The 27,937-nt window shown below is 42.4% G+C and overlaps 2 protein-coding genes across 5 annotated transcripts; one reads left to right on the top strand and one right to left on the bottom strand.

Moving 5' to 3' along the window:
- Positions 1–69: 69 nt before the first annotated feature.
- On the bottom strand, positions 70–26,072 carry LOC110505003 (alpha-1,3-mannosyl-glycoprotein 4-beta-N-acetylglucosaminyltransferase B). Of its 3 annotated transcripts, XR_016491664.1 has the most exons (17): positions 25,297–26,072; positions 22,074–22,235; positions 21,419–21,550; positions 20,871–21,004; positions 19,846–19,892; positions 19,609–19,722; positions 19,379–19,454; positions 19,105–19,219; positions 18,568–18,698; positions 18,301–18,408; positions 18,011–18,204; positions 17,106–17,184; positions 16,157–16,232; positions 11,256–11,368; positions 4,418–4,682; positions 3,938–4,026; positions 3,239–3,760 (listed from the first exon to the last, which is right to left on the bottom strand). XR_016491664.1 is itself a non-coding variant. In XM_090219660.1 (16 exons), exons 1-15 carry the CDS (start codon positions 25,379–25,381, stop codon positions 3,946–3,948), a joined length of 1,647 nt encoding a protein of 548 aa, XP_090075786.1. In that variant the 5' UTR covers positions 25,382–26,072; the 3' UTR covers positions 70–3,760; positions 3,938–3,945. The 3 variants fall into 3 exon arrangements, 2 of the variants coding, with proteins under 2 accessions (XP_090075786.1, XP_021439607.2); XM_090219660.1 differs by lacking the exon at positions 4,418–4,682 and having other exon boundaries at positions 70–3,760; XM_021583932.3 differs by lacking the exons at positions 3,239–3,760; positions 3,938–4,026; positions 4,418–4,682 and adding an exon at positions 9,495–10,597.
- On the top strand, positions 4,873–8,620 carry LOC110505004 (short coiled-coil protein B). Of its 2 annotated transcripts, none has more exons than XM_021583933.3 (4): positions 4,873–5,131; positions 7,061–7,132; positions 7,239–7,319; positions 7,407–8,620. In XM_021583933.3, the coding sequence occupies exons 2-4, from the start codon at positions 7,114–7,116 to the stop codon at positions 7,547–7,549; spliced, it is 243 nt and encodes an 80-aa protein (XP_021439608.1). In that variant the 5' UTR covers positions 4,873–5,131; positions 7,061–7,113; the 3' UTR covers positions 7,550–8,620. The 2 variants fall into 2 exon arrangements, with proteins under 2 accessions (XP_021439608.1, XP_021439609.1); XM_021583934.3 differs by having other exon boundaries at positions 4,897–5,054.
- Positions 26,073–27,937: the final 1,865 nt, after the last annotated feature.

The following is a 27,937-nucleotide window of genomic DNA, read 5'->3' as shown; positions in this document are numbered from 1 at the left end:
GATACAGACCCACAATTGAAACCCATTTTAAAAATCCCCCACATATGGTTTTTAAAAGACCCCCAAACGTGAGAGATCAAATCAAATTTTATTCGTCACATGCGCTGAATACAACAGGTGTAGGTAGACCTTAAAATGAAATGCTTACTTAAGAGCCCCTAACCAACAATGCAGTTTAAAAAAAATACGGATAAGAAATAAAAGTAACAAGTAATTAAAGAGCAGCAGTAAAATTACAATAGCGAGACTATACAGGGGGGTACCGGTACAGAGTCAATGTGCGGGGGCACCGGTTAGTTGAGATAATATGTACAAGTAGGTAGAGTTATTAAAGTGACTATGCATAGATGATAACAACAGAGAGTAGCAGTGGTGTAAAAGAGGGGGGCAATGCAAATAGTCTGGGTAGCCATTTGATTGGGTGTTCAGGAGTCTTATGGCTTGGGGGGTAGTAGCTGTTTAGAAGCCTCTTGGACCTAGACTTGGCACTCTGGTACCACTTGCCGTGCGGTAGTGGAGAGAAGTCTATGACTAGGGTGGCTGGAGTCTTTGACAATTTTTAGGGTCATCCTCTGACACCGCCTGGTATAGAGGTCCTGAATGGCAGGAAGCTTGGCCCCAGTGATGTACTGAGCTGTTCGCAATACCCTCTGCAGTGCCTTGCGGTCGGAGGCCGAGCAGTTGCCATACCAGGCAGTGATGCAACCAGTCAGGATGCTCTCGATGGTGCAGCTGTAGAACCTTTTGAGGATCTGAGGACCCATGCCAAGTCTCCTGAGGGGGAATAGGTTTTGTCGTTCCCTCTTCACAACTGTCTTGGTGTGCTTGGACCATTTAGTTTGTTGGTGATGTGGACACCAAGGAACTTGAAGCTCTCAACCTGCTCCACTGCAGCACAGTCGATGAGAATGGGGGCGTGCTTGGTCCTCATTTTTCTGAAGTCCACAATCATCTCCTTTGTCTTGATCACGTTGAGGGAGGGAAAGGTTGTTGTCCTGTCACCACACGGCCAGGTCTCTGACCTCTCTATAGGCTGTCTCGTTGTTGGTGATCAGGCCTACCACTGTTGTGTCATCGGCAAACTTAATGATGGTGTTGGAATCATTCCTGGCAGTGCAGTCATATTTGAACAGGGAGTACAGGAGGGGACTGAGCACACACCCCTGAGGGGCCCCTGTGTTGAGGACCAGCGTGGCGGATGTGTGTTACCTACCACCTGGGGGCGGCCCATCAGAAAGTCCAGGATCTAGTTGCAGAGGGAGGTGTTTAGTCCCAGGGTCCTTAGCTTATTGATGAGCATTGAGGGCACTATGGTGTTGAACACTGAGCTGTAGTCAATGAATAGCATTCTCACATAGGTGTTCCTTTTGTCCAGGTGGGAAAGGGCAGTGTGGAGTGCAATAGAGACTGCATCATCTGTGGATCTGTTGGGGCGGTATGCAAATTGGAGTGGGTCTAGGGTTTCTGGATGATGGTGTTGATGTGAGCCATGACCAGCCTTTCAAAGCACGTCATGTCTACAGATGTGAGTGGTATGGGTCGGTAGTCATTTAGGGAGTTTACCTTTGTGTTCTTGGGGACAGGCACCATGGTGGTCTGCTTAAAACATGTTGGTATTACAGACTCGGACAGGGAGAGATTGAAAATGTCAGTGAAGACACTTGCCAGTTGGTCAGCGCAAGCTCGCAGTACACGTCCTGGTAATCGGTCTGGCCCTGCAGCCTTGAATGTTGACCTGTTTAAAGGTCTTACTCACATCAGCTGAGGAGAGCGTGATCACACAGTCTTCCGGAACAGCTGGTGCTCTCATGCATGTTTCTATTTTATTTGCCTCGAAGTGAGCATAGAAGTAGTTTAGCTCGTCTGGTAGGCTCGTGTCACTGGGCAGCTCTCAGCTGTGCTTCCCTTTGTAGTCTGTAATGGTTTGCAAGCCCTGCCACATCCGACGAGTGTCAGAGCCGGTGTAGTACAATTCGATCTTAGTCTGTATTGACGTTTTGCCTGTTTGATGGTTTGTTGGAGGGCATAGCGGGATTTCTTATAAGCTTCCTGGTTAGAGTCCTGCTCCTTGAAAGTGGCAGCTTCTAGCTTTTAGCTCAGTGCGGATGTTGCATGTAATCCATGGCATCTGGTTGGGGTATGTACGTTCAGTCACTGTGGGGATGACGTCATCGATGAACTTATTAATGAAGCCAGTGACTAATGTGGTGTACTCCTTAATGCCATCGGAGGAATCCCGGAACATAGTCCAGTATGTGTTAGCAAAACATTCCTGTAGCTTAGCATCTGCTTCATCTGACCACTTTTTTATTGATCTAGTCACTGGTGCTTCCTGCTTTAATTTTTGCTTGTAAGCAGGAATCAGGAGAATAGAATTATGGTCAGATTTGCCAAATGGAGGGGAGGGAGATCTCTGTGCGCATCCCTGTGTGTGGAGTAAAGGTGGTCCAGAGTCCCCCCACCCCTTTGGTTGCACATTTAACATGCTGATAGAAATTTGGTAAAACAGATTTAAGTTTCCCTGCATTGAAGTCCCTGGCTACTACGAGCGCCGTTTTCTTGTTTACTTGTGGCAGAATACATCTCCTTCAATGCTGTCTTAGTGCCAGCCTCTGACTGTGGTGGTATGTAAACAGCTACGAAAAATACACATGAAAACTCTCTAGGTACTCTTCCTTATATCGTGCACCAGCTGTCATTTACAAAAATACATAGTCTGCCCTCGTCTTACCAGACGCCACTGTTCTATCCTGCCGGTACAGAGTACAACCAGTCAGCTGGTGATCGTGTCGTCGTTCAGCCACGACTCCATGAAGCATAAGATATTACAGTTTTGAATGTCCCGTTGGTAGTTTAGTCTTCCGCGTAGGTCATCGATTTTATTCTCCAAAGATTGCACGTTTTCTAGCAGAGTGGAAGGAAGTAGGGGTTTATTCGATCGCCTATGAATTCTCAGAAGGCAGCCTGCCCTCTGGCCCCTTTTTCTGCTTCTCCTCTTCACGCAAATCACAGGGATTTGGGCCTGTTCCCGAGAATGCAGTTTATCGCTCGCGTCGGGCTCGTCAGACTCATTAAAGGGGGAAAAAAGGATTCTGCCAGTCAGTTGTGAGTAATCGCAGTCCTGATATCCAGAAATTATTTTCGGTCATAAGAGACGGCAGCAGCAACATTATGTACAAAATAAGTTTAAAAAATAAGTTACAAACAACGCAAATAAACAAACAAAAAACACAATCGGTTGAGGACACATAAAACGTCTGCCTTCTTTGGCGCCATTTTAATAATATTGATATTAGATTTTGTGGTTAAATCTGATTACCCACTAGAGAAAGGGGGAAACTTTTTTGGACAAGGTTCTGGAGGGTAATTACAAATGTGGCCAATGTGGTCAATGCAGCTTTACGTACAAATGCAACTTATTTACACACAGGACAAAGATTTAAGATCAAGGGCCTAATTACCTGCATGTCCACCAATGTTATTTACATGTTGAAATAGCCTTGTGGTCTGTCTTACATAGGGAAAACCCATAGAAGCCTTAAGACACGGATCAATGAACAACGCAGCAATATACGGTATACAGGTAAGACAACGAATCCGGTTGCTGCTCATTTTGCACAAGCTGGACATCCTATTAGTTCTCTGGGATACATTGGAATAGAAATGGTCAAGATGTCACGCAGGGGAGGGGACATTGAGAGGAAACTTCTTCTAAGGGAATCATCCTGGATCCACAGGCTGAACACTGTCTCCTCTTGGCCTTAACGAGAGGTTTGACTTGAAACTGTTTTTATGTCAAAATGTAGTTACAATATTCAATTAGGATTTTTTTTATGTGTATGTATATTACTGTAAATATTGATCACATTCCTTGTGTATGATCATATATTTTTATACACTGAATTGTAATATTGTGAAACTGTTATACATTGTTTACCTGTTTTTTCAGGAAGTGATATCACTAAGTACTGCCCCTATATATAGGACCTTCCAACCCGACCTGGGATATGGATGCCTGATGAAGACCTAAGGGTCGAAACGTTATTATAAATAAATATAACCTAGGAGAATGAGAAACAGTCTGCAACGTTTTCTTTCTGTTTTCCATGAGTTTGTCTACAACTCCAGCACCTGTGGAAAGTACCTGGATGTGCGTATGTTCTTCAGCTTTTGTCCTCTCATAATTATCCGAGCAATCTGAACCCTGGTACCTTCCAGTACACAAACACCAACTCATGCTATGGAATGCGGTCTTTAGGTTTTATCACCAAAGGCATTGTAAATCCACTGTCAGCATTAAACCCCAGAGGCCCAACTCAGAAGACAACGCACAGATGAGTGTTCTAAGAACCCTATTCTATTCCATAAAACAACCATTTTATGCAATAACAGTATTATAACATAATTTTGCTCTCACAAGTGACAGCTAGAAGAGACCTGTCCAGCGTTCTCCAATGAGGTTGCAGGGCGGGCCCAACGGCTCAGTGGACACAGCAGAGAGAGAGAGAGAGCAATGATATGGTGCGCATATCTGCTCATATGTGATGTAGTAGGCAATTTTCAGAACTATTGGCTAAAAAGTATACAAAAGTACCAGAGAATCTGTAATGAATAGCTACATTATCTTACTCTGCTTGTCTGTGCTGAGAACCATCCATATTCTCCATTCTCCAAAATGGTTTCTATGATGAAAAAGCATTAGGAAAATATATTAACAAATGTATGGAGAAAATGCTATGGTGGTAGCATTTCTGTTTTGTGGTATACCTCTGCAACTCCAAAATAAAATAGGAATCTTTCAAAAAACTTTTGACCACGCTTTTACGTGTCTTAACTGTCTACAACAAAATGCAATGTCGTTGACCAGCTGCAGCATTGTTTCAAAGGGGCTCGCAATAATGGCCACAATCAATGCCATAAATACATTAGTATCTCCTGTAGATAAAGTATGGCTCTGGTTACAATAATCAGTCTTACACCACCCTCTAGCGGACACACGAGGAGCACCTCACGAAGGAGGCGCTTGACACCTAAATTACCTTGAACAGCTGCTGGTAGGATTGTATAATTTTTTTCGGACGTTTTCCCATTTCAGCACCACATTGCATATTTATTTTTTAGGGCTTTGAGGGTAAGTAAATTTGAATATTTTCTGTCAATTTCGACGTGTGTTGTTTTAATGGTTTTGTAGAAAGTGTTGTTATGGGTAGCAAATAAGACAGGCCAGTCAGGGTTTGTTTCGCCAGCTGGCCTCTGTCGGCATAGCTAGCAAGATTAGCTACACAGTCTGCTAACTTTGGTGATATTTTTTTTGGCCAGGACACTGGTAGAATAACAATTTATAACATTGCCGGTGGCTACCCGATTCGTAAGTCAAAGTGTGTAATAATAATGTTAGATTTTGGGTGGACGAGTGTTTCTAGGTTGTGATTGCGGGCAGACAATTTAGATTTTTTTTTTTTAGCTAACGTTAGCTAGCTGGTTAAATGACATAGGATGCTAAATCTATGCTCAACTAGGGTTAGAGGAGTAATCTTGTCAGCCAGTGTATCTGTTTAAAATTGCGATTTAAACAACAAAGCAGAACCCCGCCACTGTTTTATTAAAAAGCTGCACTGGGTCTAGAGAAATGTAACCACTCTCATATTCAGACCGAGCTATGCAAGGGATGACCATCAGATTAAGGACTGACCATCCAATAATGAATGGGTATAGCTATATCATTAATACAAGTCAAAATGGATGTAGCAATTCTAGATTGCTCCTTTTTTAAAGTAGCTGAAATGAAATTTAAACAAATTTATTCACAATGGAAGTGTACCACTTGGCTGCGAATTGAATGGAGCAGCGGTAACAAATGTAAGTCTACCATTAGAGACCGTTGCATTGATTGTATTGCATAATTTACAGCAAATCAGTCAATCCTGCTTCTACACCTGCATTGCTTGCTGTTTGGGGTTTTAGGCTGTGTTTCTGTAAAGCACTTTGAGATATCAGCTGATGTAAGAAGGGCTATATAAATACATTTGATTTGAATCCTAAAACTGTTGTTCAATCCACACATGCAGGCGCCATGTCACAAACCTCTACTTTTCTGAACAGAAAGATAAATGCAACATGTATAGTGTTGGTTTCATGAGCTGAAATAAAAGATCTCAAATGTTCCAAAACAACCACAAATATGTCAAGAAGCTGATCAGACAGCATGAGCACTACACAGGTGCACCTTGTGCTGGGGACAATAAAAGGCCACTCTAAAATGTCCAGTCTTGTCACAACACAATGCCACAGAGGTTTTGAGGGAGTGTGCAATTCGCATTGCTGAACGTTGTGAACAGAGTGCCCCATGGTGGGGGTGGTGTTATGGTATGGGCAGGCATAAGCCACGGACAACAAACACAATTGCATTTTATGTCAATTTGAATGCACAGAGATGCGTGACGAGATCCTGAGGTCCATTGTTATGCCATTCATCCGCCGCCATCACCTCATGTTTCAGCATGATAATGCACGGCCCCATGTTGCAAGGATCTGTACACAATTCCTGAAAGCTGAAAATGTCAGTTATTTCATGGCCTGCATACTCAGACATGTCACCCACTGAGCATGTTCGGGATGCTCTGGATCGACGTGTACGACAGAGTGTTCCAGTTCCCGCCAATATCCAGCAACTTCGCACAACCAATGAAGAGGAGTGGGATAACTTTCCACAGGCCACAATCAACAGCCTGATCAACTCTATTTGAAGGAGATGTGTTGCACTGCACGAGGCAAATGGTGGTCACACCAGATACTCACTGGTTTTCTGATCCACAGATGCATATCTGTGGATATCTGCATATCTGTATTCCCAGTCATGTGAAATCCATAGATTAGGACCTAATTTATTTATTTCAATTGACTTATTTCAATTGACTGATTTCCTTATGAACTGTAAAATCTTTGAAATTGTTGCGTTTTTATATTTTTATTCAGTATACATAAGAGTTGAACAGGTCAGTCAGGGGCCATTGACCCTTGCCTAAGATCCTATTCCTTCTAAATGTTTGTCCCCTTCCAGTGTCCCTGTAAGTTGCAGCCCTGCATTCCAAAAAGGAAGACGAGTACTTCGCCATGAGCTCCGACGGGGATGGTAAGAGCCCAAGGCTTGCTTCACATACTTCTGGGAAATGTGCAATGTCAACAGCATTTGTTTCCCGTGGACATGTTTGTAATAGAATGCGTTGTGTGTGTTGTAGGTGACATGGAGAATCAGGCTGAGCTGGAGGAAAAGACTAGGCTTATAAACCAGGTGTTGGAGCTTCAGCACACTCTAGAAGGTGAGACAGCTGGATGTTTGCAGACTGATGAAAGCAGCGGTAAATAATGTTAGTTTTTGCAATTCCTTAAATCATTGTTGTTGTCAGACCTGTCGTCGCGTGTGGATGCGGTGAAGGAGGAGAACCTGAAGTTGAAGTCTGAGAACCAGGTTCTGGGTCAGTACATTGAGAACCTTATGTCTGCCTCCAGCGTGTTCCAGACCACTGACACCAAGAGCAAACGAAAATAAGGGACCAGACAAGAACCGCCACTGCCCTCCAAAACCAACCCCCCTCTACCTTCAGCCCTCCTAACCCAATTACCAGCCAATAACCCCCCTGAACTACAGCTGGTAGAGTTTATGCCTTTGTCGTCATGACATCCATAGCCCTAGACCCTCCCCTCACTTCGCCACCTTTAAGATTTCTACAGTGATGCTCAATTGTTTACATTGGGTTACTTTTTAACTTTTCTATTTATGTTACAGTATTATTGCCATTGTTACACAGTTGTTGTATCCGACTTTGTTATTTCTGGGTGTATATGTTTCTTTTACTACACATAACCTCGCCTGAAGGAAGAGACGAGGGAACCGTGTCATTTCAGATTGCCTAGTAGTCTAAATAGGCGTGCAAAATTACGGTAACTTTCCCAAAAGTCTGTTTTTCTAGAAATCTCAAGACTATTCCCAGATTTCCTGCTTATCCACTTCTAATTGCAGGAATCTTCCAACCAGGATTTCTGGAAAACCCAGGGAATTTGGAGAAAGTTACTGTAATTATGCAACCCTAAGGGCTCTCTCTATTCAATCCGCATCGCGAAGTTCAGCTTAACAGCGTGATTCAAATTTAAAGGCAATGTTCCCGCTTTAGCAGAGACCTCATTCACGGTAAACGCTGCATGTCGGCTCAAAGGGAAATTATCTTTACATTTCTATCGCAGAATCTGTAACACTTCCGCTTTACAGCTTGAATAGAGCCCTAAGGTCTTCATGGTTTAATATTGTATGTTTTAATATTGTTTGTCATATTATTAGACTGTGCTTTTAGGTCTAGGCTTAATTGGAATGCTGACTCTCTCCACTGACACACAAATACACAAGATGTTAAATCAGAGTTCAGACCTTTTTGTTTCTAAAATTAATTGTTATTGTATGAACAATTTGGGGCTTGCGCATGTGCATCAATGGTAGAGAAAGTTGCTTCGTTGCTTTTGTCAGCCAGTGGAAGTCACCCTAAACCTTGGTGTGTAGCCGTTGTGTACATTTGACCATTTATGTTCTTTTTAAATGCATTTGTTTGAATAAAAGTGTTTGATTTGCCTTTTGAGTGTATGTGGTGGTATTCCTCTCCTGTCTCCACATTGTCCTCTCTAAACCACATCTCCAGCTTCCACATGGGCTATAAGGGTGCCCGGAAAGACAAATGAGGAACAGCCAGCATTGAGTTTTGGCGTCCTGCATCTCACTGAGGTCATGCTGTAAATTGATCTGTTGACATGTCGAGGCATTATACTGTATGTCCTAGAGAGGAACCAGGCTATGAGGGGTGGCCAGTCCTATTCTGGCTGTGCCGGGTGGAGAGTATAACAGTACATGGCCAAGATGTTCAAACGCTCATAGATGACCAGCAGGGTCAAATAATAATCAGTGGTTGTAGAGGGTGCAACAGGTCAGCACCTCAGGAGTAAATGCTAGTTGGCTTTTCATAGCCGATCATTCAGTTAGAGAGATCAGGTGCGGTAGAGCGAGAGGGTCGAAACAGCAGGCACGGAACAAGGTAGCACGTCAAATCCATTGAATTAGAAACGGAATTTCTCAGGGAGATTCTCAATTAGACCAAAGTCTGTCCTCGAGTCCTCTGACCTGGAAACCAATAATTACGTAGCAGTGTCAATTTGTTAAGGTGGACGGAGGAGTTTACTTCTCTCCCCGATTTCCTCTGCCGGCCTAGGATACACAAATGTATTCTCCCGGCAACAAATATTTTGTTTTAATATCCGAAGTGATTGTTGAGTTGACCCAGCTGCAAGACTTGTGCAGTATTAGTGCCCCCTGCTGGGGAACATTAGCTGTGACTGTCTGCAAGTCGAAGTAAACTCGAGACCAAACTTGGGGAGAAATTGAGCTAACAATACTACTTACTCATCAACTATAATATCTGTAGATATTGTCAAGTCAGACAATTATAGTCTAGTTTGTAGAGTAGAGAGAACCTGTATTTTCTACCTATGAAATATGGAACACATACAGATACTTATCACAGGAGGTTGGTGGCAACATAATTGGGGAGGATGGGCTCGAGGTAATGACTGGAGCGGAATTGGTGGAATGGTATCAAATACATCAAACATGTTTTACATGTGTTTGATGCCATTCCATTTACTCTGTTCCAGCCATTATTATGAGCCGTCCTCGCCTCCACTGCTACTTATACGTTAAAGGTTGGGAAAAAAATCAAGAGAATTTGTCAAGCAGTTAAATTGCTATCCACAATCAAGAATGCCTTCATGTTCTTTCTTTATATACAGCACATAGTACCTACATGTGGAGTGACTGATCCCCATTGAAACTAGTAGACTTGCAGTTCAGTACCAGGGAAATGCACGTATGGCAAAATACTAACTTGTGGAATGAACCTGATTGACAGGATTTTGGCCAGAGACATGAACTTGCACAAACAATGTAACTAACACTCAATAATACAACCATACAACCATACAATCATTGCATCAGTCTACATCTTACACACACACACACACACACACACACACACACACACACACACACACACACACACACACACACACACACACACACACACACACACACACACACATTGCATTCATTACTGGCGGAGTGTATCAATCAAATCATCTCTCGCTGAATTGTCGTTGTTATACTCTAACATAGCCCTGTACACGTTAAATCATGTATTCCCTCTAGAGAACGGAGACTAAAACCGCAGCTGAAAGCTGGTGTCCAGTATAAAGTCTTCCACAACCGTGGAAATGCTCAAATTGATTGACAAACTAATTTAGGAACACACAAACTGAAACTGTCTCTTCCAGATTCACATTATAGTCATGGGTTGAAAAACTATCCGAAGGGCGAAGAGAACATCCACAGTGTGTGTGTACTTCCATTCAGTAGCAGGTGAGACGGTTAGAGAAACTGCATTGACTATCCATGTCCAATAGAGGTCGCTGTTGGTCCAGGTGTGGAGTGTAACAGTTAGGGAGGCAGCGCGGGCCCTCAGGTTTCTCCTGTTTCTTCCCGTCATCAAAGTTTAATAAATATCTGACAGACAGGGACAAGCATGAGCATTAACCAAAGCTGTAATCCGACACAGAAACACACTCTCTCTAATGCCCCCCATAATTAATCAAGAGTAATTAACACAATGCTTAGCATATTGCTGCTTTCTCTTTCTGTAACACACATGATTTCCAGGGCTCTATTTGTGACACTCGTTTGTCCACGGGTTGATGGTCACCACACTTGTAACTGAATGTTAGGGATTGTTCTCATATCGTTTGATTGTGATTGACACCAGAGCTACTGAAGGTACCAAGACACACGGATGGTTATTGTAAATAAGTTCACAGAGTTCCCTCTAAGTTAAGAGAGGGAACTATGTAGGAATGTGACTTAGGGCTCTGTTCAATAGAAATTGAAAGGTCATTTCCTATTGAGCGGACATATACGCCATTTACCATGAATGCAGTCTTCCCTAACGCAGGAATGTTGCCTTTAAATTTCAATCACACCGTTAATGCTGAACTTCTGCGATACGGACTGCAGAGAGCCCTTGTCATTCTCATGAAACAAATCCACTTCCTCTTTCAGGACACAGCACCTACAAGCTGTTTGGACGCACCTTTAAATCTAGAGAACCATTGACTGACTAATAAAACACTAAATTCCTTTCACTTCCTCATTCGCGCACACAGCTCACCTCACTGAGCAGAACCCACACGTCAGAGTCGCTGTGTACCAGCAGACGTAAAGCAGAGATGGGCTGCATCTGTGCGTCTATCTGTCCCTCAGCCATCCCATCCACAAAGGAACCTACAAACATAAGACAAACATTCAATAATATATTAGTAACCTGAATGTAGCATTATTCTGAAAACCCCGGGCAGAATATACAGTCTATTATAACAGCAATCGACTCTATAACCAGTCATGTACAAAACATCCCACAGTGGGCTATAACCTTTTAACAATTGGAGTTTCATATGAGACTATTGTCTATGAGGAATTCTGTTGGTTATGTATGAATGGATTGGACTCAGACATCAATGGAAGGCTTCTAAGGTGTGTCCCTTTCTTTGTTCTCCTCTGCTGTTTTGTTACTGTAGGTTCTCTCTCTCTCTCTCTCTCTCTCTCTCCTCCTTTCTCTCTCCCCTTCTCACTGGTTTCCACTAGTTACCACAGCCACAGAATTGTCTATATCATAAAAAGTCATATAAACAAAAATGTATTTTTGGTCTTAATTTAAGGTTAAGGTTAGGCATGGTTAGCAGTGTGGTTAAGTTTAAATCACATTTTAAGAAGATAAATTGAAGAAATATGTTGGGTTTATGACAACTATTGACGATCCTTCTCACTTACAGCAGTGATACGACTAGCACGCTAGCTTCGCCCTCATGTCGGTGTTAGCAAGCAGTTTGGGTCGTGCTTGGTATCAACAGCCAATCCAGTAGGGGCTGGAAACTATATAGTGAGCTTTGATTGGTCAACAGCAATGCAACATCGCAGAGTACGCAACAAAAGTTCCACTTTCCCCAACTTTGGTCCTGCCTTGTTCACGCTCCCTCGCCCATGTTTATGTCATCCAACGAATGGGACTCCGGTATTTCATCTCCCCCCCAAAGTGCTGGATGGATTTCTGCCATTAAGGGGAACATTGACTTTACATTTCAATCCCGCTTTAAAAGCTCAATGTTATTATTCTTTTTTCTCCCTTTTTTAAATCACCAAGAGAATCCGTAATTAATCCCAGTCCTACTGCTGTTGCCGCCCTAGGTCTAGTATTTCAAGACTACTTCTCGCTCTCGGTCTCCTTGTAACTCTATATCCGTCTCCCTTAGCTTTCCCTTCTTCTGGCTCTTCAACAATTGGGTCTTATATCAGGTGTGTACCAGCTAATTAATATAGAGTCGATGTCCACCCCCCGTGTAAATGTCATTAGTATAATAATAAAAATCCCTGCCATAATCCATCTGTTTAAACGGACAATTGGTCTTCTCACAAACCTATATGACCCCAACATCAAAAGGTGCGACTCATGAACACATACAGTACCTTTGGAATGTATTCAGACCCCTTGACTTTTTCCACATGTTGTTACATTACAGCCCTATTCTAAAATGTATTAAATAATAAAAATAAAAATCCTTCTACACACAATACCCCATGACTAAGCAAAAACAGGTTTTTAGAAATGTTTGCAAATGTATTAAAAATACATAGGTATTCAGACCCTTTGCGACGAGACTCGAAATTGAGCTCAGGTGCATCCTGTTTCCATTGATCATCCTTGAGATGTTTCTTCAACTTGATTGGAGTCCACCTGTGGTAAATTCAATTGTTTCGACCTAATTTGGAAAGGCACACACATGTCTATGTAAGGTCCCACAGTTGACAGTGCATGTCAGAGCAAAAACCAAGCCATGAGGTTGAAGGAATTGTGCGTGTCAGGATTGTGTAGGGGAACAAATCTGGGGAACGGTACCAAAACATTTCTGCAGCATTGAAGATCATCAAGAACACAGTGGCCTCCATCATTCTTAAATGGAAGAAGTTTGGAACCACCAAAACTCTTCCTAGAGCTGGCCCCCCAGCCAAACTGAGCAATCGGGGGAGAAGGGCCTTGGTCAGGGAGGTGACCAAGAACCCGATGGACACTCTGACAGAGCTCTAGAGTTCCTCTGTGGAGATGGGAGAACCACCATCTCTGCAGCACTCCACCAATCAGGCCTTTATGGTAGAGTGGCCAGACGGAAGCCACTCCTCAGTAAAAGCCACATGACAGCCCGCTTGGAGTTTGCCAAAAGGCATCTAAAGGACTGAGAAACAAGATTCTCTGGTTTGATGAAGTATGGTGGTGGCAGCATCATGCTGTGGGGATGTTTTTCAGCGGCAGGGATTGGGAGACTAGTCAGGATTTGGCAAAGATGAACGGAGGAAGGTACAGAGAGATCCTTGATGAAAACCTGCTCCAGAGCGCTCAGGACCTCATACTTGGGCGAAGGTTCACCGTCCAACAGGACAACAACCTTAAGCACACAGCCAAGACAACGCAGGAGTGGCTTTGGGACAAGTCTCTGAATGTCCTTGCGTGGGCCAACCAGAGCCCGGACTCGAAACCGATCAAACATCTCTGGAGAGACCTGAAAATAGCTGTACAGCAATGCTCCCCATTCAACCTGACAGACATTGAGAGGATCTGCAGAGAATAATGTGAAAAACTCTCCAAATACAGGTGTGCCAAGCTTGTACCGTCATACCGAAGAAGACTCAAGACTGTAATCGCTGCCAAAGGTGCTTCAACAAAGTACTGAGTAAAGAATCTGAATACTTAAGTAAATGTAATATTTCAGATTTATATTTTTAATTAAATGTGCAACCATTTCTAAAAAACTGTTTTTGCTTTGTCATTATAGGGTATTGTGTGTAGCTTGATGAGGGGGGAATTTAAAAAAAATACATTTTAGAATAAGGCTGTGACGTAACAAGTCAAGGGGTCTGAATACTTACCCAATGCACTGTATATGGTCAGTGTTATACTCTATGACCCCCACAAGCTTCACAGGCTTCGTCTGGTGTCAGTATCACCAATGTATTAACTTCTGTCTGTAGCGTCCTAACAGTTTGGCCTACAAACTAATATGACCTCGCCATCGAAATCTGAGACTCTCACAAACGTGTACATGTCAGTTGTTTTGCTCTACGACGCCCACAAGCCTCACAAGACGGAAGGTAACCCGGTAGCAGTTTTTAAAAAGTGAATGTAATGGAAGTACTCTAGTGCCCAAAAAAAGGGGTTAAATATGGGTCAATTTGGGGGGGGGGGGGGGGGGGGGGTGTAATTTCCTGGGCTTTGTCAGATCTCTTAGACATAGGACAGACACTTCAAAACATAATTCCTTTAAAAAAAAAAAAATTAATGAATATGTTATTCAATGTGTTTCTATGGGCTAATACTGTAGCAGTAAGGCTAAATTCAATGTTTCGTCAAATGACTATTGTAGCTGGAAACAGCTGAACCATCACTCCTGTGTTCCAATGGCACATTGTGTTAGCTAATCCAAGTTTATACTTTTAAAAGGCTAATTGATCATTAGAAAACCCTTTATGTTAGCACAGCTGAAAATTGTTGTTCTGATAAAAGAAGCAATAAAACTGGCCTTCTTTAGACTAGTTGAATATCTGGAGAATCAGCATTTCTGGGTTCCATTACAGGCCTAAAATGGCCAGAAACAAAGTACTTTCTTCTGAAACTCGTCACTCTATTCTTGTTCTGAGAAATGAAGGCTATTCCATGCGAGAAATTGCCAAGAAACTGAAGATCTCGTACAACGCTGTGTACTACTCCCTTCACAGAACAGCGCAAACTGGCACTAACCAGAATAGAAAGTGGAGTGGGAGGCCCCGGTGCACAACTGAGCAAGAGGACAAGTACATTAGAGTGTCTAGTTTGAGAAACAGGCTAAGTCCTCAACTGGCAGCAAAGTTAAAACCCTATCTCTGGCCAGTGTCTGTTCTTTTGCCAATCTTAATCTTTTCTTTTTATTAGCCAGTCTGAGATATGTTTTTTTCTTTGAAACTCTGCCTAGTAGGCCAGAATCCCGGAGACACCTCTTCCTTGTTGACGTTGAGACTGGTGTTTTGCGGTCATATTAGTTTGTAGGCCAAACTGTTAGGACACTACAGACAGAAGTTGACACATTAGCGATACCGACTTCAGACGAGGCCCGTGAAGCATATGGGGAAATGTAAATGTAAAACACTGAACATGTAAAAATCTGCCGTTTCCAGCTACAATAATTTACAACATTAACAATGTCTACACTGTATTTCTGATCAGTTTGATGTTATTTTAAATGGACCAAAAAAATGCTTTTCTTTCAAAAACAAGAACATTTCTAAGTGACCCCAAACTTTTGAACGGTAGTGTTTATATATATATATATATATTATTATTATTTTTTTATATTTTTTTTCTTCATTAGGAAGTTGTGTAAATGTCAGCTGTTTCTTGATTGATGTGGTGCTATTGTATATCATACCTTTTGAAACGTCTGTTTCTCAGCTTTCAAAATATGTATCATGTTTTTGACACCAGCAAATGATGCTCATTAATGCACATGAAGGTCATGGTCTCAGAAAATTCAGGAATTCCTAAACTCAACTATCGACGATGCAATAATGACAATATAGCGATTTACAGTTACAATTAGCTGGATTTCTAAAGCCTAGTGTTTCCATTCCCCTTTGAGGTGATTTATGATTCAGCAAAGCTTAGTCATTCCTTCTCTCTCTATTTGCACTATCTCAATCACAGAAGGCATTGAGGGTCAAAGGTACACTTATACAGACAACCAACCGCCACCACACAGACACTACCAGGGTAGAGTCCGATAGCTATTCTAGTTAATGTATTTCTATGATTCCGAATAATCCAGACACAGAACAACACCTTGATGGAGGTGTGTCTGCCCGTCTTACCCTGGCAAGTGTTTGTGTCTATAAGGCCAGAGATGACAGAGAAACTACTAGCAATAAAAGGAGATCAGAGCTTTTCCCGACCACATCACCTGACCAGGAATAAGAATATTAAAACTCATGTACCAATCACTATGAAGCCTCCGTAAGATCCTTCGTATTGAGGAGACTGGCCACCCACCAGTCTGTCACTCACCGAGCTCTGGAGAGGAAAAACACATGTTAAACTGGTTTAAAATGGACCTATGTTTTCACTATCTCAGGTCGCATTCAGCAGAGCTGTATATCGCAACATCTATGTCCATAGTCATTGCACTATGACGATGGTTCTGCTCCACAGAACTATACAAATAGAGTTATATTTGAATAGTTCTACGAAACACAGCCATAAGATAACGGAAGGTCTATGGAGTACAGTCATTCAAATGAGTATCATTTTAAATAGCCACACAAACACGATATGAGCAGAAGTCTATGGAACACTTCCACTATAACACTAGAACTAGAATGGGAATGTTTAAGATACATAACGTTCATAGTCATTTAAGAGTAATTAACACATAGCTTAGCATATTTATATGTTTCCCCATCTGTAATACACTCGATTTCCAGTGTTCTATTGTGTGAGACTCACAAGTCACCAGACTAGTTACTGAATGTCAGGGATTGTGCTCATATCGTTTGATAGTGATTGACGTCAGAGCTACTGAAGGTACCAGGACACACTGATGATTATATTGATGACATTATGAACAATGTGTGATTCTTTCATTTTTTACTTTGTATAAGACTGTAGTGGAGTATGGACAGGAGTGAAAGTTTCATATTTTGTGTTGATTTATCTCAAACACACACACACACACACACACACACACACACACAGAGATAGGCCATCAGCGTGTTAGCAGATAGCATGTGGTGGTTGGTGTTTCCTGTCATCTTGTTACATAGTCCCCAGGATCTGACACCTGAGAGTCACATCAGTCTCTTAGACCAGCTCCATGACACTGCAGTCACTAGAGATCTCTCTCTCTCTCTCTCTCTCTCTCAGTCACTCAGTCACTCAGTCACTCACATCACTAGGGAGCACCTCCACGGTGGTGTTATAAAACTTGTCTCCGTTGATCTCAATGTTTCCGCTGCGAAACAGGTACCTGGAGAGACAAGATTGGATCATCGGAGTCATTACCTACTGTAGAATTGCAACAGCTGGGCTGACTGGTCAAAATAGAATATACCTCTGTCATATATCCCTCTCATACCATAAATGACCACGATCAACAAGTGTCAACTAACTCAATACCTACAATGTATTTGCTCATAACTCGTCATTTCCTTTAACTCCATTCTAGTTGCTTTGGGACATTCCCTGTGTGTCTAATCACAGTGTGGTATTAAATCAAACAACATGTTCTTGATCGCATACACATATTTAGCAGATGTTGCGGATGTAGCAAAATGCTTGCACCAGGGCATGGCCAACATGACCTATTGGAGTCCATTGTGAGAGAGGGTGTGACAAGTGGAAGGCAAAGTCCTGTTCCACAACCTTTATACAGGCAAGCAGACAAAGGGAATGAGAGTCAGTATCGGGAAGGCCATTTTTTAAATGTGACCTGTGGTTGAAGTTCAAATAAAAGTGTGTGTGTGTGTGAGATGAAACAGCTAGCTCACTAGTCTTTACTTGATTTGAATTTGTTCTGCTGCAGACAAACAACCGGACTACACGTGCCCCTATCCTGTCGCTGAGCGTGAGAAGACACATGCTGGCAACTCCAAAGTCATTTATCAGTTTGTTACATTTAAAGCTACAATAGAGAAACAAGTCTGAAAATAAAAAGTTATTAATGAAAGAAAATCTTTAAGGGTTCTTTTTTCACAAGAGGACAAAGGGCTACCGATATCTGTTCACGTGCCTGGTGTTCACGTTCACGTGCCTGGTGTAGGCTACTGTGGGAGTGTGTGTGTGTGTCCACTGACCCGGTGACAGTGAGTGGCTGCGGGAAGCTGAGCAGGATGAAGTCTTCAGCGGTAGGGGTCAGGCCCCAGAAGAAGTCCTGGCCCTCGTAGGCCCTCTCCAGGGTGTGCTGCTGGTAGTGCTTCAGACTACTGCTCAGCTCTGCACGGGGGTTACTGTGGGCAGCAAACAGTGGTGCCTTCCCAAAGTCCTTATCCTGCTCAAACATAATGGAGAGAGAGAGACATTTGAATTATAACTGCCACTAACTGAGTTTATCTTGCACAAACACACCAGAGAGAGATAATCTTACTTTCAGTTTCTGTACTTTCCCAGGCAGAGAGGAGTGAAGGCCTACATGTTGAAACAGAGAGGGTTTATATCTCAGCTTGAGCAGGCCCTTCTGCAGGTTGCAGTCTTTCTGGACGGGACAGAACAAGATGAAAAGCCCATCAACTCTCCATCCAATAAAGGAATTGTTCACTCACAAGGTTTGTGAGATGCGTGGACTCTACATTAGATCATCGTTTGCATCTCATCCTCTTGAACAGAATACTTTATTTTGCTGAGCACAACTCACCGCATCTTTTTCTGGGTTGCAAGCCTTCACCCACAGAATGTGGTCCAACAGCCAATCAATGGGCTTGTCTTTGTGGAACATCAGAAAGAACTCTGCTATCATTGGTAGATCACGGGCTCGGAACATCTTGCCTGATGCAGACACAAACACACACACAAACCCATAAATGAAAATAAAATGACTTTATGACAAGGAAGAAGAGTCATGAGTGTATTGTACCTACCAGTGGAGGCTGGTGAGGGGAGGACGGCTCATAATAATGGCTGGAATGGAGTAAATGGAATGGTATCAAACACATGGTTTCCATTCACTCCATTCCAGCCATTATTATGAGCCGTCCTCCCCTCACCAGCCTCCACTGGTACATATCCACATCTGTGAGTGTAAATAACCTCATTAACTAAAGGTAATAAATAAACTGCATGTGTTCACCTGCTTTCGTTTCCACAGTTGTCGTACAGTAGAAACAAGTGTTAATCTAAAAACGATCAACTACGACCTCCTTTTCCAGACACACACACACGAGCACAGACTCACCGATGAAGCCGAGCTGAGAGAACTCCAGCAACATCCAGTCATCCGAGGCCAGTGATCTGACGTATGTTTTCATGGCCTGAGAGTAGCCAGGCTTAGCCACAATGTCATCTTCCAACTGAGAACACATATTTTTTCCAATGAGGATGTGTTCATAAAAATATGATTTCAATCCACTTTCTAAATTCACATTTAAATGGAACAACTCACATGCAGTTACACAGACAGACTGACTGACCAATCAGAGAAGTTTAACTCTGCCCCCCCCCCCCCCTACCTGTACATAGTAGGTTCCCTTCTCATGTGCGTAGAGCATCAGGAAGCTGTAGTCCAAGTTCTGCTTGGTGCGCCATCTGAAAACAACCACAATACAAACCACTTACTGCGGGTATACATGATGTGTTAGACTTTTTTATTTTCATGATTTTAAGACCACACATCTGTATGTGTTGGGTTGTGTTAGGTTGGGTTGTGTTGTGTTTGGTTGTGCATGCGTCCGTTTCTCACTTGACTCTATCCTTGGAGTCTCCAAAGGTTTCCCTGAGTCTGCGGAAGTTGGGGTAGAAGTACTGAGAAGGGGACACTACCTCCAACAGGCCTGAGTGCACATCCTTAGGAAAACTACAGCCACACACAACAGGCAAACACACAGGTAAACTACAAAACACATTGAAGAAAGACTAACAAAAAAAACAAACAGCCAAAACAGTCCAACTAAAATCCCAAACAACCAAAATGTCTCACTTATGCTTTATGAGTTCTGCTACGGTGTTGACGTATCCTGCATCCGTCTGAAATAAAGAGACAGAGAGAGGGGGAAATGAATGAGAAGGGGGAATCCAGTGAAAGTTTAAACATGAGGTCATATTACTAAGAGTGGTGTGTTCGTGTGCAATAGAATCAGTGTAGATGAAACATGAGAGGTACAATATACTGAAGATGTCTTGTGTCTTGACTCCTGTGTGTGATCATATCCTCAGACACACAACCACTACACAACCACTACGCAACCACTACACAACCACTACGCAAAGTTACCATCAATTGGGCAAACCTTTGAGTTGGAATGCAAACATGCAAAGCAGTTGCAGGGTAGTTGTGACGTGAGTGATCACAGTTGAACATTAGGAGCTGAAACGGCCTTAGGTCTTGAAATCAAGAACAGGAAATTCCCGTTACGTGCCCGTCAGTTTCTGTAGTTCAAGTCTAGTGTTAAAGCATACACACCTCAGGTCCTGAAAGGCAGGGTCACACATTCACTAGGTTTAGAAGGTCTTTTGTTAGAAACAAATCACTTTCTTTTTCTCATTCTAATCCCTCAATTTTCTGCTTTAATAATAATAAGTCGGTCGGTTTGACCCTAGGGAGAGACCTGGCCAAAGTCTGGGTCCCCAACCCACATTTATTTAATTTTTATTCAGCTAGGCAAGTCAGTTAAGAAAAAAATATTATTTACAATGACGGCCTACATCGGCCAAACCTGGGTTTATGGGACTCCCAATCACAGCCAGTTGTGATACAGCCTGGAATCGAACCAGGGTCTGTAGTGACACCTCTAGCAAGGAGATGCAGTGCCTTAGACTGCTGCGCTACTCGGGAGCACACGTTACCCCATCTACAAAGTCCCTTCCTCTTATGCTTAACATCTAGAAAGACACTTCTAAATGACCTGACGGGGCCACAATTGTTATTGACTTTAAGTGAGGTTTGATTGGCAAAGACTGTCACGTGTGTCCATGTGCCTCTATCAGGGTACGTGAGCAAGTTACCTCGGCAACAAAGACGATGATGACGGTGTCTTCTCGTTCAGAAGGTGAAAGGTCGTAGAGGAGGGAGTTCAGGGTGCTAACCAAGTAGCTCTGCTTCTGACGCTTCACCGTAGGGATCCCCAATACCAGGGACACTGACGCATACGCACACACACAGGGAGGGAAGGAAGGAAAGAACACAGTAAATAGCCTTATCTGCTGCAGATTTCAAATTTCCAGAGCTATTGATAACACAGGTGACGTTCTGGTGAAGAAGGAATAAAGTCCACACAGAGCAGGGAGGGTGAGGTGGGTGGATAGGGGTTACAGGGTGAAATCCACACCAGGTTGTGTAGCCTCTCACTTTAACACAAGCCCTCCTGTTTGTCAAAGAGAACATGTTTACGCAGACACATTTTTACATGTAATACATTTCTACACACACACACACACACACACACACACACACACACACACACACACACACACACACACACACACACACACACACACACACACACACACACACACACACACCAGGGATTAAGACAGAAGGAAGAGTCTTTCACCTCCAGTCCGGCCCTGTCCCAGGACGACGTTAGGATTCAGGCTGTCTGCGTGGTCTCGTAGGTGGGGCAGGTAGAGGTAGGCATTGGGCAGTCTGGAGGAAAGCAGACCGAGTCTTCTCTTTATCAGTCCTTCTACACTCCACACCACCAGAAACCAAACCAAACACACAACGAACGGTTAGACATAAAAAACACTTAATAATTTTTTATTACAGCAGCAAATGACCTGTGAGAGGTCATTGGATTAGCATTGTTGGCAATGTTTAAAAGGCTTATCTTGGATTCATAAAAGTAAACAAACTTAGGAGGAGAGAGAGATGCAAATAAGGAAAGAGAAAGAAAGAAAGAAAGTACGAAAGAAAGAAAGAAAGAAAGAAAGAGAAAGAAAGAAAGAAAGAGAAAGAAAGAAAGGAGAGAAAGGAGAGAAAGAAAGAGATAGGGAAAACACTGCCATGGACCAAATACATGTTGATTCAGGAGGGGTAGTTTGATTTCTGCCCGTCTGTGACCAGCACTGAACATGAATTGAAAGTAAAGGATCGTTCTCAAACTGGATCCACAAAGTACAACAAGCCTTTACATAGATGACAACATGACTGTCCTGTCACCTATGATCTAAATGTATACTGATGATAACTTGGCTCTGTCACCTCACCTGTGACATTAGTGGAGGAGTTGTTGTTCGGTATGGTGAGGTTCCTCAGGCTGGTCAGCAGACTGCTGAGCTCCCTGTACACCAGCTCCCCCCTGGACTCTGCAGCCAGCAGACGTTCATACAGCTGGATCATCTTAGGGTCGTAGGGGGGTTCACCCTTGTCTACCCACACACACACAAACACGCACCCACACATGCATGACAGAAAGAGTCGGGAGGAGAGATAGAAACGTTAAGAGAGTGGATAACAGTTACAAGTCTATGTTTAATGCATGGATTTCAAAAAACTTCAGTGACATCACATTTTTCTGAAGTATTGAGTAGTTGGGTGCAGGATAACAAAAGGTATAGCTCAGCAAACTGCATGTACAGTAGAATAACCACACACACAAACACACACACGCTTTACTCCTCCCCCCAAAATGAATTAAGATAATCCTCCCGTAGCCCCATTCCACTGCCGGAATTTCCATGACAACCCCATTCATACAACATAGTTCCTCATAGTTCCTGGTGTTTTAGTTGCCGGGTTAAAGCAGGAAAGGGGCAAGTGGAATGGTGTGTACATTTTCCAGAAAACAAGGAATTCACACTTTAACAGTCTTTCTTTAAGTCATTGAAGTATTACATCATGTAAAAGTGGTACCATGGTATAACGTCACCATTACTTTTACTCTGTGTGTGCATGTGTGTGTGAGAGAGAGAGAGGGGAGAGAGAGAGAGCGCGAGAAGAGAGAGAGGAGCTAGAATCAAATTGATGTTTGTCGCACCTGGTGTACATTTCTGATTGTAAGAACAGATTGAGTGATCTGGTGTTGCAGAATCATGGAAATAGGCCTAACTCCAGATTGGAACCATTGGAAGGTATATATAGTTGAAGTCAGAAGTTTACATACATTTAGGTTGGAGTCATTAAAACTCGTTTTTCAACCACTCCACAAATTTCTTGTTAACAAACTATAGTTTTGGCAAGTCGGTTAGGACATCTACTTTGTGCATGACACAAGTAATTTTTCCAACAATTGTTTACAGACAGATTATTTAACTTATAATTCACTGTATCACAATTCCAGTGGGTCAGAGGTTTACATACACTAAGTTGACTGTGCCTTTAAACAGCTTGGAAAACTCCAGAAAATTATGTCATGGCTTTAGAAGCTTCTGATAGGCTAATTGACATTATTTGAGTCAATTGGAGATGTACCTATGGATGTATTTCAAGGCCTACCTTCAAACTCAGTGCCTCTTTGATTGACATCATGGGAAAATCAAAAGAAATCAGCGAAGACCACTGAAAAAAAATTGTAGACTTCCACAAGTCTGGTTCATCCTTGGGAGCAATTTCCAAACGCCTGAAGGTATCACATTCATCTGTACAAACAATAGTACGCAAGTATAAACACCATGTGACCACGCAGCCGTCATACCGCTCAGGAAGGAGATGCGTTCTGTCTCCTAGAGATGAATGTACTTTGGTGCGAAAAGTGCAAATCAATCCCAGAACAACAGCAAAGGACCTTGTGAAGGTGGGGACAAAGATCGTACTTTTTGGAGAAATCTCCTCTGGTCTGATGAAACAAAAATAGATCAGTTTGGCCATAATGACCATCGTTACGTTTGGAGGATAAAGGGGGAGGCATGCAAGCCAAAGAACACCACCCCAACCGTGAAGCACGGGGTGGCAGCATCATGTTGTAGGGGTGCTTTGCTGCAGGAGGGACTGGTGCACTTCACAAAATAGATGGCATCATGAGGAAACAAAATTATGTGGAAATATTGAAGCAACATCTCAAGACATCAGTAAGGAAGTTAAAACTTGGTCGCAAATGGGTCTTCCAAATGGACAATGACCCCAAGCATGCTTCCAAAGTTGTGGCAAAATGGCTTAAGGACAACAAAGTCAAGGTATTGGAGTGGCCATCACAAAGCCCTGACCTCAATCCTATAGAACATTTGTGGGCAGAACTGAAAAAGCGTGTGCGAGCAAGGAGGCCTACACACCCGACTCAGTTACACCAGCTCTGTCAGGAGGAATGGGCCAAAATTTACTCAACTTATTGTGGGAAGCTTGTGGAAGGCTACCCAAAACATTTGACCCAAGTTAAACAATTTAAAGGCAATGCTACCAAATACTAACTGAGTGTATGTAAACTTCTGACCCACTGGGAATGTGATGAAAGAAATAAAAGCTGAAGTAAAACATTCTCTCTACTATTATTCTGACATTTCACATTCTTAAAAGTAAGTGGTGATCCAAACTGACCTAAGACAGAGAATTTTTACCAGGATTAAATGTCAGGAATTGGAAAACACTGAGTTTAAATGTATTTGGCTAAATCAATATATCAAATATACTGAACAAAAATATAAATGCAACATGTAAAGTATTGGTCCCATGTTTCATGAGCTGATATAAGTGAGATATATTAGTGAGCATTTCTCCTTTGCCAAGATAATCCATCCACCTGACAGGTATGGCATATCAAGAAGCTGATTAAACAGCATGATCATTACACAGGTGCACCCTGTGCTGGGGACAATAAAAGACCACTCTAAAATATGCAGTGTTGTCACACAACACAATGCCGCATATGAAACCAATTTTGAGGGAGCATGCAATTGGCATGCTGACTGCAGGAATGTCCACCTGAGATGTTGCCAGAGAATTTTATGTTAATTTCTCGACCATGTTGTTTTAGAGAATTTGGCAGTACATCCAATCGGCCTCACAACCGAAGACCATGTGTAACCACGCCAGCCCAGGACCTCTACATCTGGCTTCTTCACCTGTGGGATTGTCTGAGCACAGCCACCCTGACAGCTGATGAAGCAGTAGTATTTCTGTCTGTAATAAAGCCCTTTTTGGGGGGGAAAACATATTCTTATTGGCTGGGCCTGGCTCCTCAGTGGGTGGGCCCATGCACTCCCAGGCCCACCCATGGCTGTGCCCCTACCCAGTCAAGTTAAATCCATAGATTAGAGCCTAATGAATTTATTTAAATTGACTGATTTCCTTATATGAACTGTAACTCAGTAAAATCGTTGAAACTGTTGCATGTTTCGTTTATACTTTTGTTCAGTGTATTTATCTTTAAATATTACCATTCGAAAACAACAGAAAACTGATACAACAGTTCTGCACAAGCGTTTCACCTTTTGAAAGTTTGTAACCTAATTGAAAGTTTGTAGCCTAATAACTAGTGTTACACGTGCGACATTTTACCATTTCCATTATAAGCGGTGAACCAGGTTAGAGAGAGAAGAACAGAAGCCAGAAGACATCCAAGTTTGACATGAGTGAGCCTCATCTCATCTCTCAAACTGTCAATAGAAATATTCCGTCTGATTTTGGTCTATGACGAATACAGCGCTGCCGTTGCGTTCAAATGATAATCCACGCAGGTTACTCTCGCTCCTGTCATGACACTGCAAACTATGCAGCCCCAGGTTAGTCGTCAGAAAGTCCGTGCCTAGACAGTGTGCACTGATGAAAGCCTGAAAGTCACTCCCTTATCTCTACATATAGTTTGACATACAACGACAACCCCTGGCTAGCCAACTAACTCAGGACGTGTGACATTTTCCTGGAAAAGTGATGACACTTGAGCTGCAGTCTTTCAATTGTGTTCTCAACCCCATCTGCTGGGCATATTTGGAACTGCGGGATTTTTATTCCAGAGTGGTTCGTTTTTCTACCAAGTCCTACCGAGAAAAAACAACACCTTGAAATGTCAATAGATAGATTCTCCCTTCTCTCCCTATTGCTCAGTTTGGCCTGCCAGCCAACTCTAGGAATTGTCAGGATGGTTCCAAACTTCTTCCATTGAAGAATGATGGGAGGCCACTGTGTTCTTGGGGATCTTCAATGCTGCAGATATTTTTTGGTACCCTTCCCCAGATCTGTGCCTCGACACAACCCTGTCTCTACGGACAATTCCTTTGACCTCATAGCTTGGTTTTTGTTCTGACATGCACTGTCAAATGTGGGACCTTATGTGTGTCAGAGTATGTGAGTGGAGTTGAGCAGTTGGAAACCAGCTCATCGTCTGGCGCTCCACTTCCTTTCCAGAGCTCCCCTTCCTGAACAACAGCTCGCTAAAAACCGCTGTTCGCTCAAAGGAAAAAAAAATTCTGCTCCAAATTAGCTTTATTAATTAAAATCACAATTTAACCAACGCTCATCTATTTTTGTGACTACCTGGACCTACCATTTGGTTTTGAAGTATTGAAACCAAACCATATGATTTTAATTACAATTATTTTAATAAACAACAGGAAAAGATGACTGTAAGAAGCGTTCATAATTTCAAATAGGCTACATGTTTACAGCATGTAAACACTCTAAATTGGCCAGGAGCCAGACAGGTACCCTAAGAAGGAACGAAAATTAAATATTTAGGCTATATTATTTATATTATTTCAAGGCTATATCTAGTGGTGTAAAGTGCTTAAGTAAAAATACTTGAAAGTACTACTTAAGTCGTTTTTAGGGTATCTGTACTTTACTATTAATATTTTTGACAAATTTTACTTTTACTTCACTAAATTCCTAAAGAAAATTATGTACTTTTTACTTTTTTACTTACTTATTTTTCCTGACACCCAAAAGTACTCGTTACCTTGTGAATGTTTAGCATGACAGGAAAATTCTCTAATTCACACAGTTATCAAGAGAACATCCCTGGTCACCCTTACTGCCTCTGATCTGGCAGACTCACTAAACACATGCATCGTTTGTAAATTATGTGTGTTCTGTTGGAGCGTGCACCTGGCTATCCGTAAATAAATAAAAAGTAAATGATGCTGTCTGCTTTGCTTAATATAAGGAATTTTTAAACTAGTTATACTTTTGCTTTTGATGATTAAATATATTTTGGCAATTACATTTACTTTTGATACTTAAGGAAATTTAAAAACAAACACTTTTACTTGGGTCATTAAGTTTAACAATTGGGTACTTTTTTCCCCTACTGGCTACAGCCTACAAAGAAATACATTGTGAAGCATTTGCAAGTACAAGGCTGGCAGGGACACTAGGCTGGCAGGGACATTATGCGCTCAGCATTTAAACAATATTTAGTTGTATTAAATCATTATAGTCTATAAATTGCACATATAGACTGTGACTTAATTATAATTAAATACAAATTAAACTAAAAAGGCCTTATTAGGCTCCCTCTACAGTGCCTGGAGAGCAGTGCAGCAACGGAGAATACCCTCTCAGCGCTTGCAGAGCCACACGACGCGTGCGCGAGCATCGCAAAATAAATGTAGAAACCTATGTTATTCAATTATTGCACCCACACTGCTCGCGCGCGCCAGCGAGCGTCTGACACGCCAAGGGCTAAAATTGAACTCATTCCTATTTCTGACGCAGATCGCGCTGAAAGTCCTGCCTCTCCCATCTCCTCATTGGTTTATAAGAAGCAGATACCCACGTGCCATCTCCTCATTGGTTATACCCAGATGGGTGACTGAAAGACGAACTGTTTTGCGGGTAGTCGTGATAATACAATGAAAGGGGGGGCAAAATAAATGTATGCACGATTGCACACGATCGCAGCCGGTTTGTGTTCCGTGCCACTCTTGCCAGGATGGGCAGGGATGTGTAGTTGTTTTTTAAATATATTTCTGTAGGTAGGAAAATTAACCCAATCAAAACGGAAAGCTCCTTGAAAGAGATAATATGCCAGTGTAACAGGGTTATTTATATTGGTGATTCCCCTTGACACTTTATTGTGATTACCAGGACCCAGATTTGATTTGATGAGATGATTGTTAAGCCAGTGGGTTTTTGTTTTAGTTTCGTCTTGCCTTCACCTACTCAACATGGCATCTTAATGGCTGATTTGCGTAGCTTGCTT

Source organism: Oncorhynchus mykiss, chromosome 25 (assembly GCF_057628025.1).
Source record: "Oncorhynchus mykiss isolate SJ-2025 chromosome 25, ASM5762802v1, whole genome shotgun sequence".
In the NCBI taxonomy this organism is placed as follows: Eukaryota; Metazoa; Chordata; class Actinopteri; order Salmoniformes; family Salmonidae; genus Oncorhynchus; species Oncorhynchus mykiss.
The sequence above is the reverse complement of the archived record's forward strand: the minus strand, read 5'-3'. Positions and strand labels throughout refer to the sequence as shown.

Excerpts from the sequence above, each read along its gene's own strand:
- LOC110505003 (XM_090219660.1), bottom strand. The coding sequence starts at position 25,381 with ATGAGGCTCACTCATGTCAAACTTGGATGTCTTCTGGCTTCTGTTCTT. Across the intron at positions 22,236-25,296 it reads CACCGCTTATAATGGAAATG|ACAAGGGTGAACCCCCCTAC; the intron begins GTAAAATGTCGC and ends GTGTGTGGGTAG. Across the intron at positions 19,893-20,870 it reads TCATCGTCTTTGTTGCCGAG|ACGGATGCAGGATACGTCAA; the intron begins GTAACTTGCTCA and ends TCTTTATTTCAG.
- LOC110505004 (XM_021583933.3), top strand. Across the intron at positions 7,320-7,406 it reads GCTTCAGCACACTCTAGAAG|ACCTGTCGTCGCGTGTGGAT; the intron begins GTGAGACAGCTG and ends TGTTGTTGTCAG.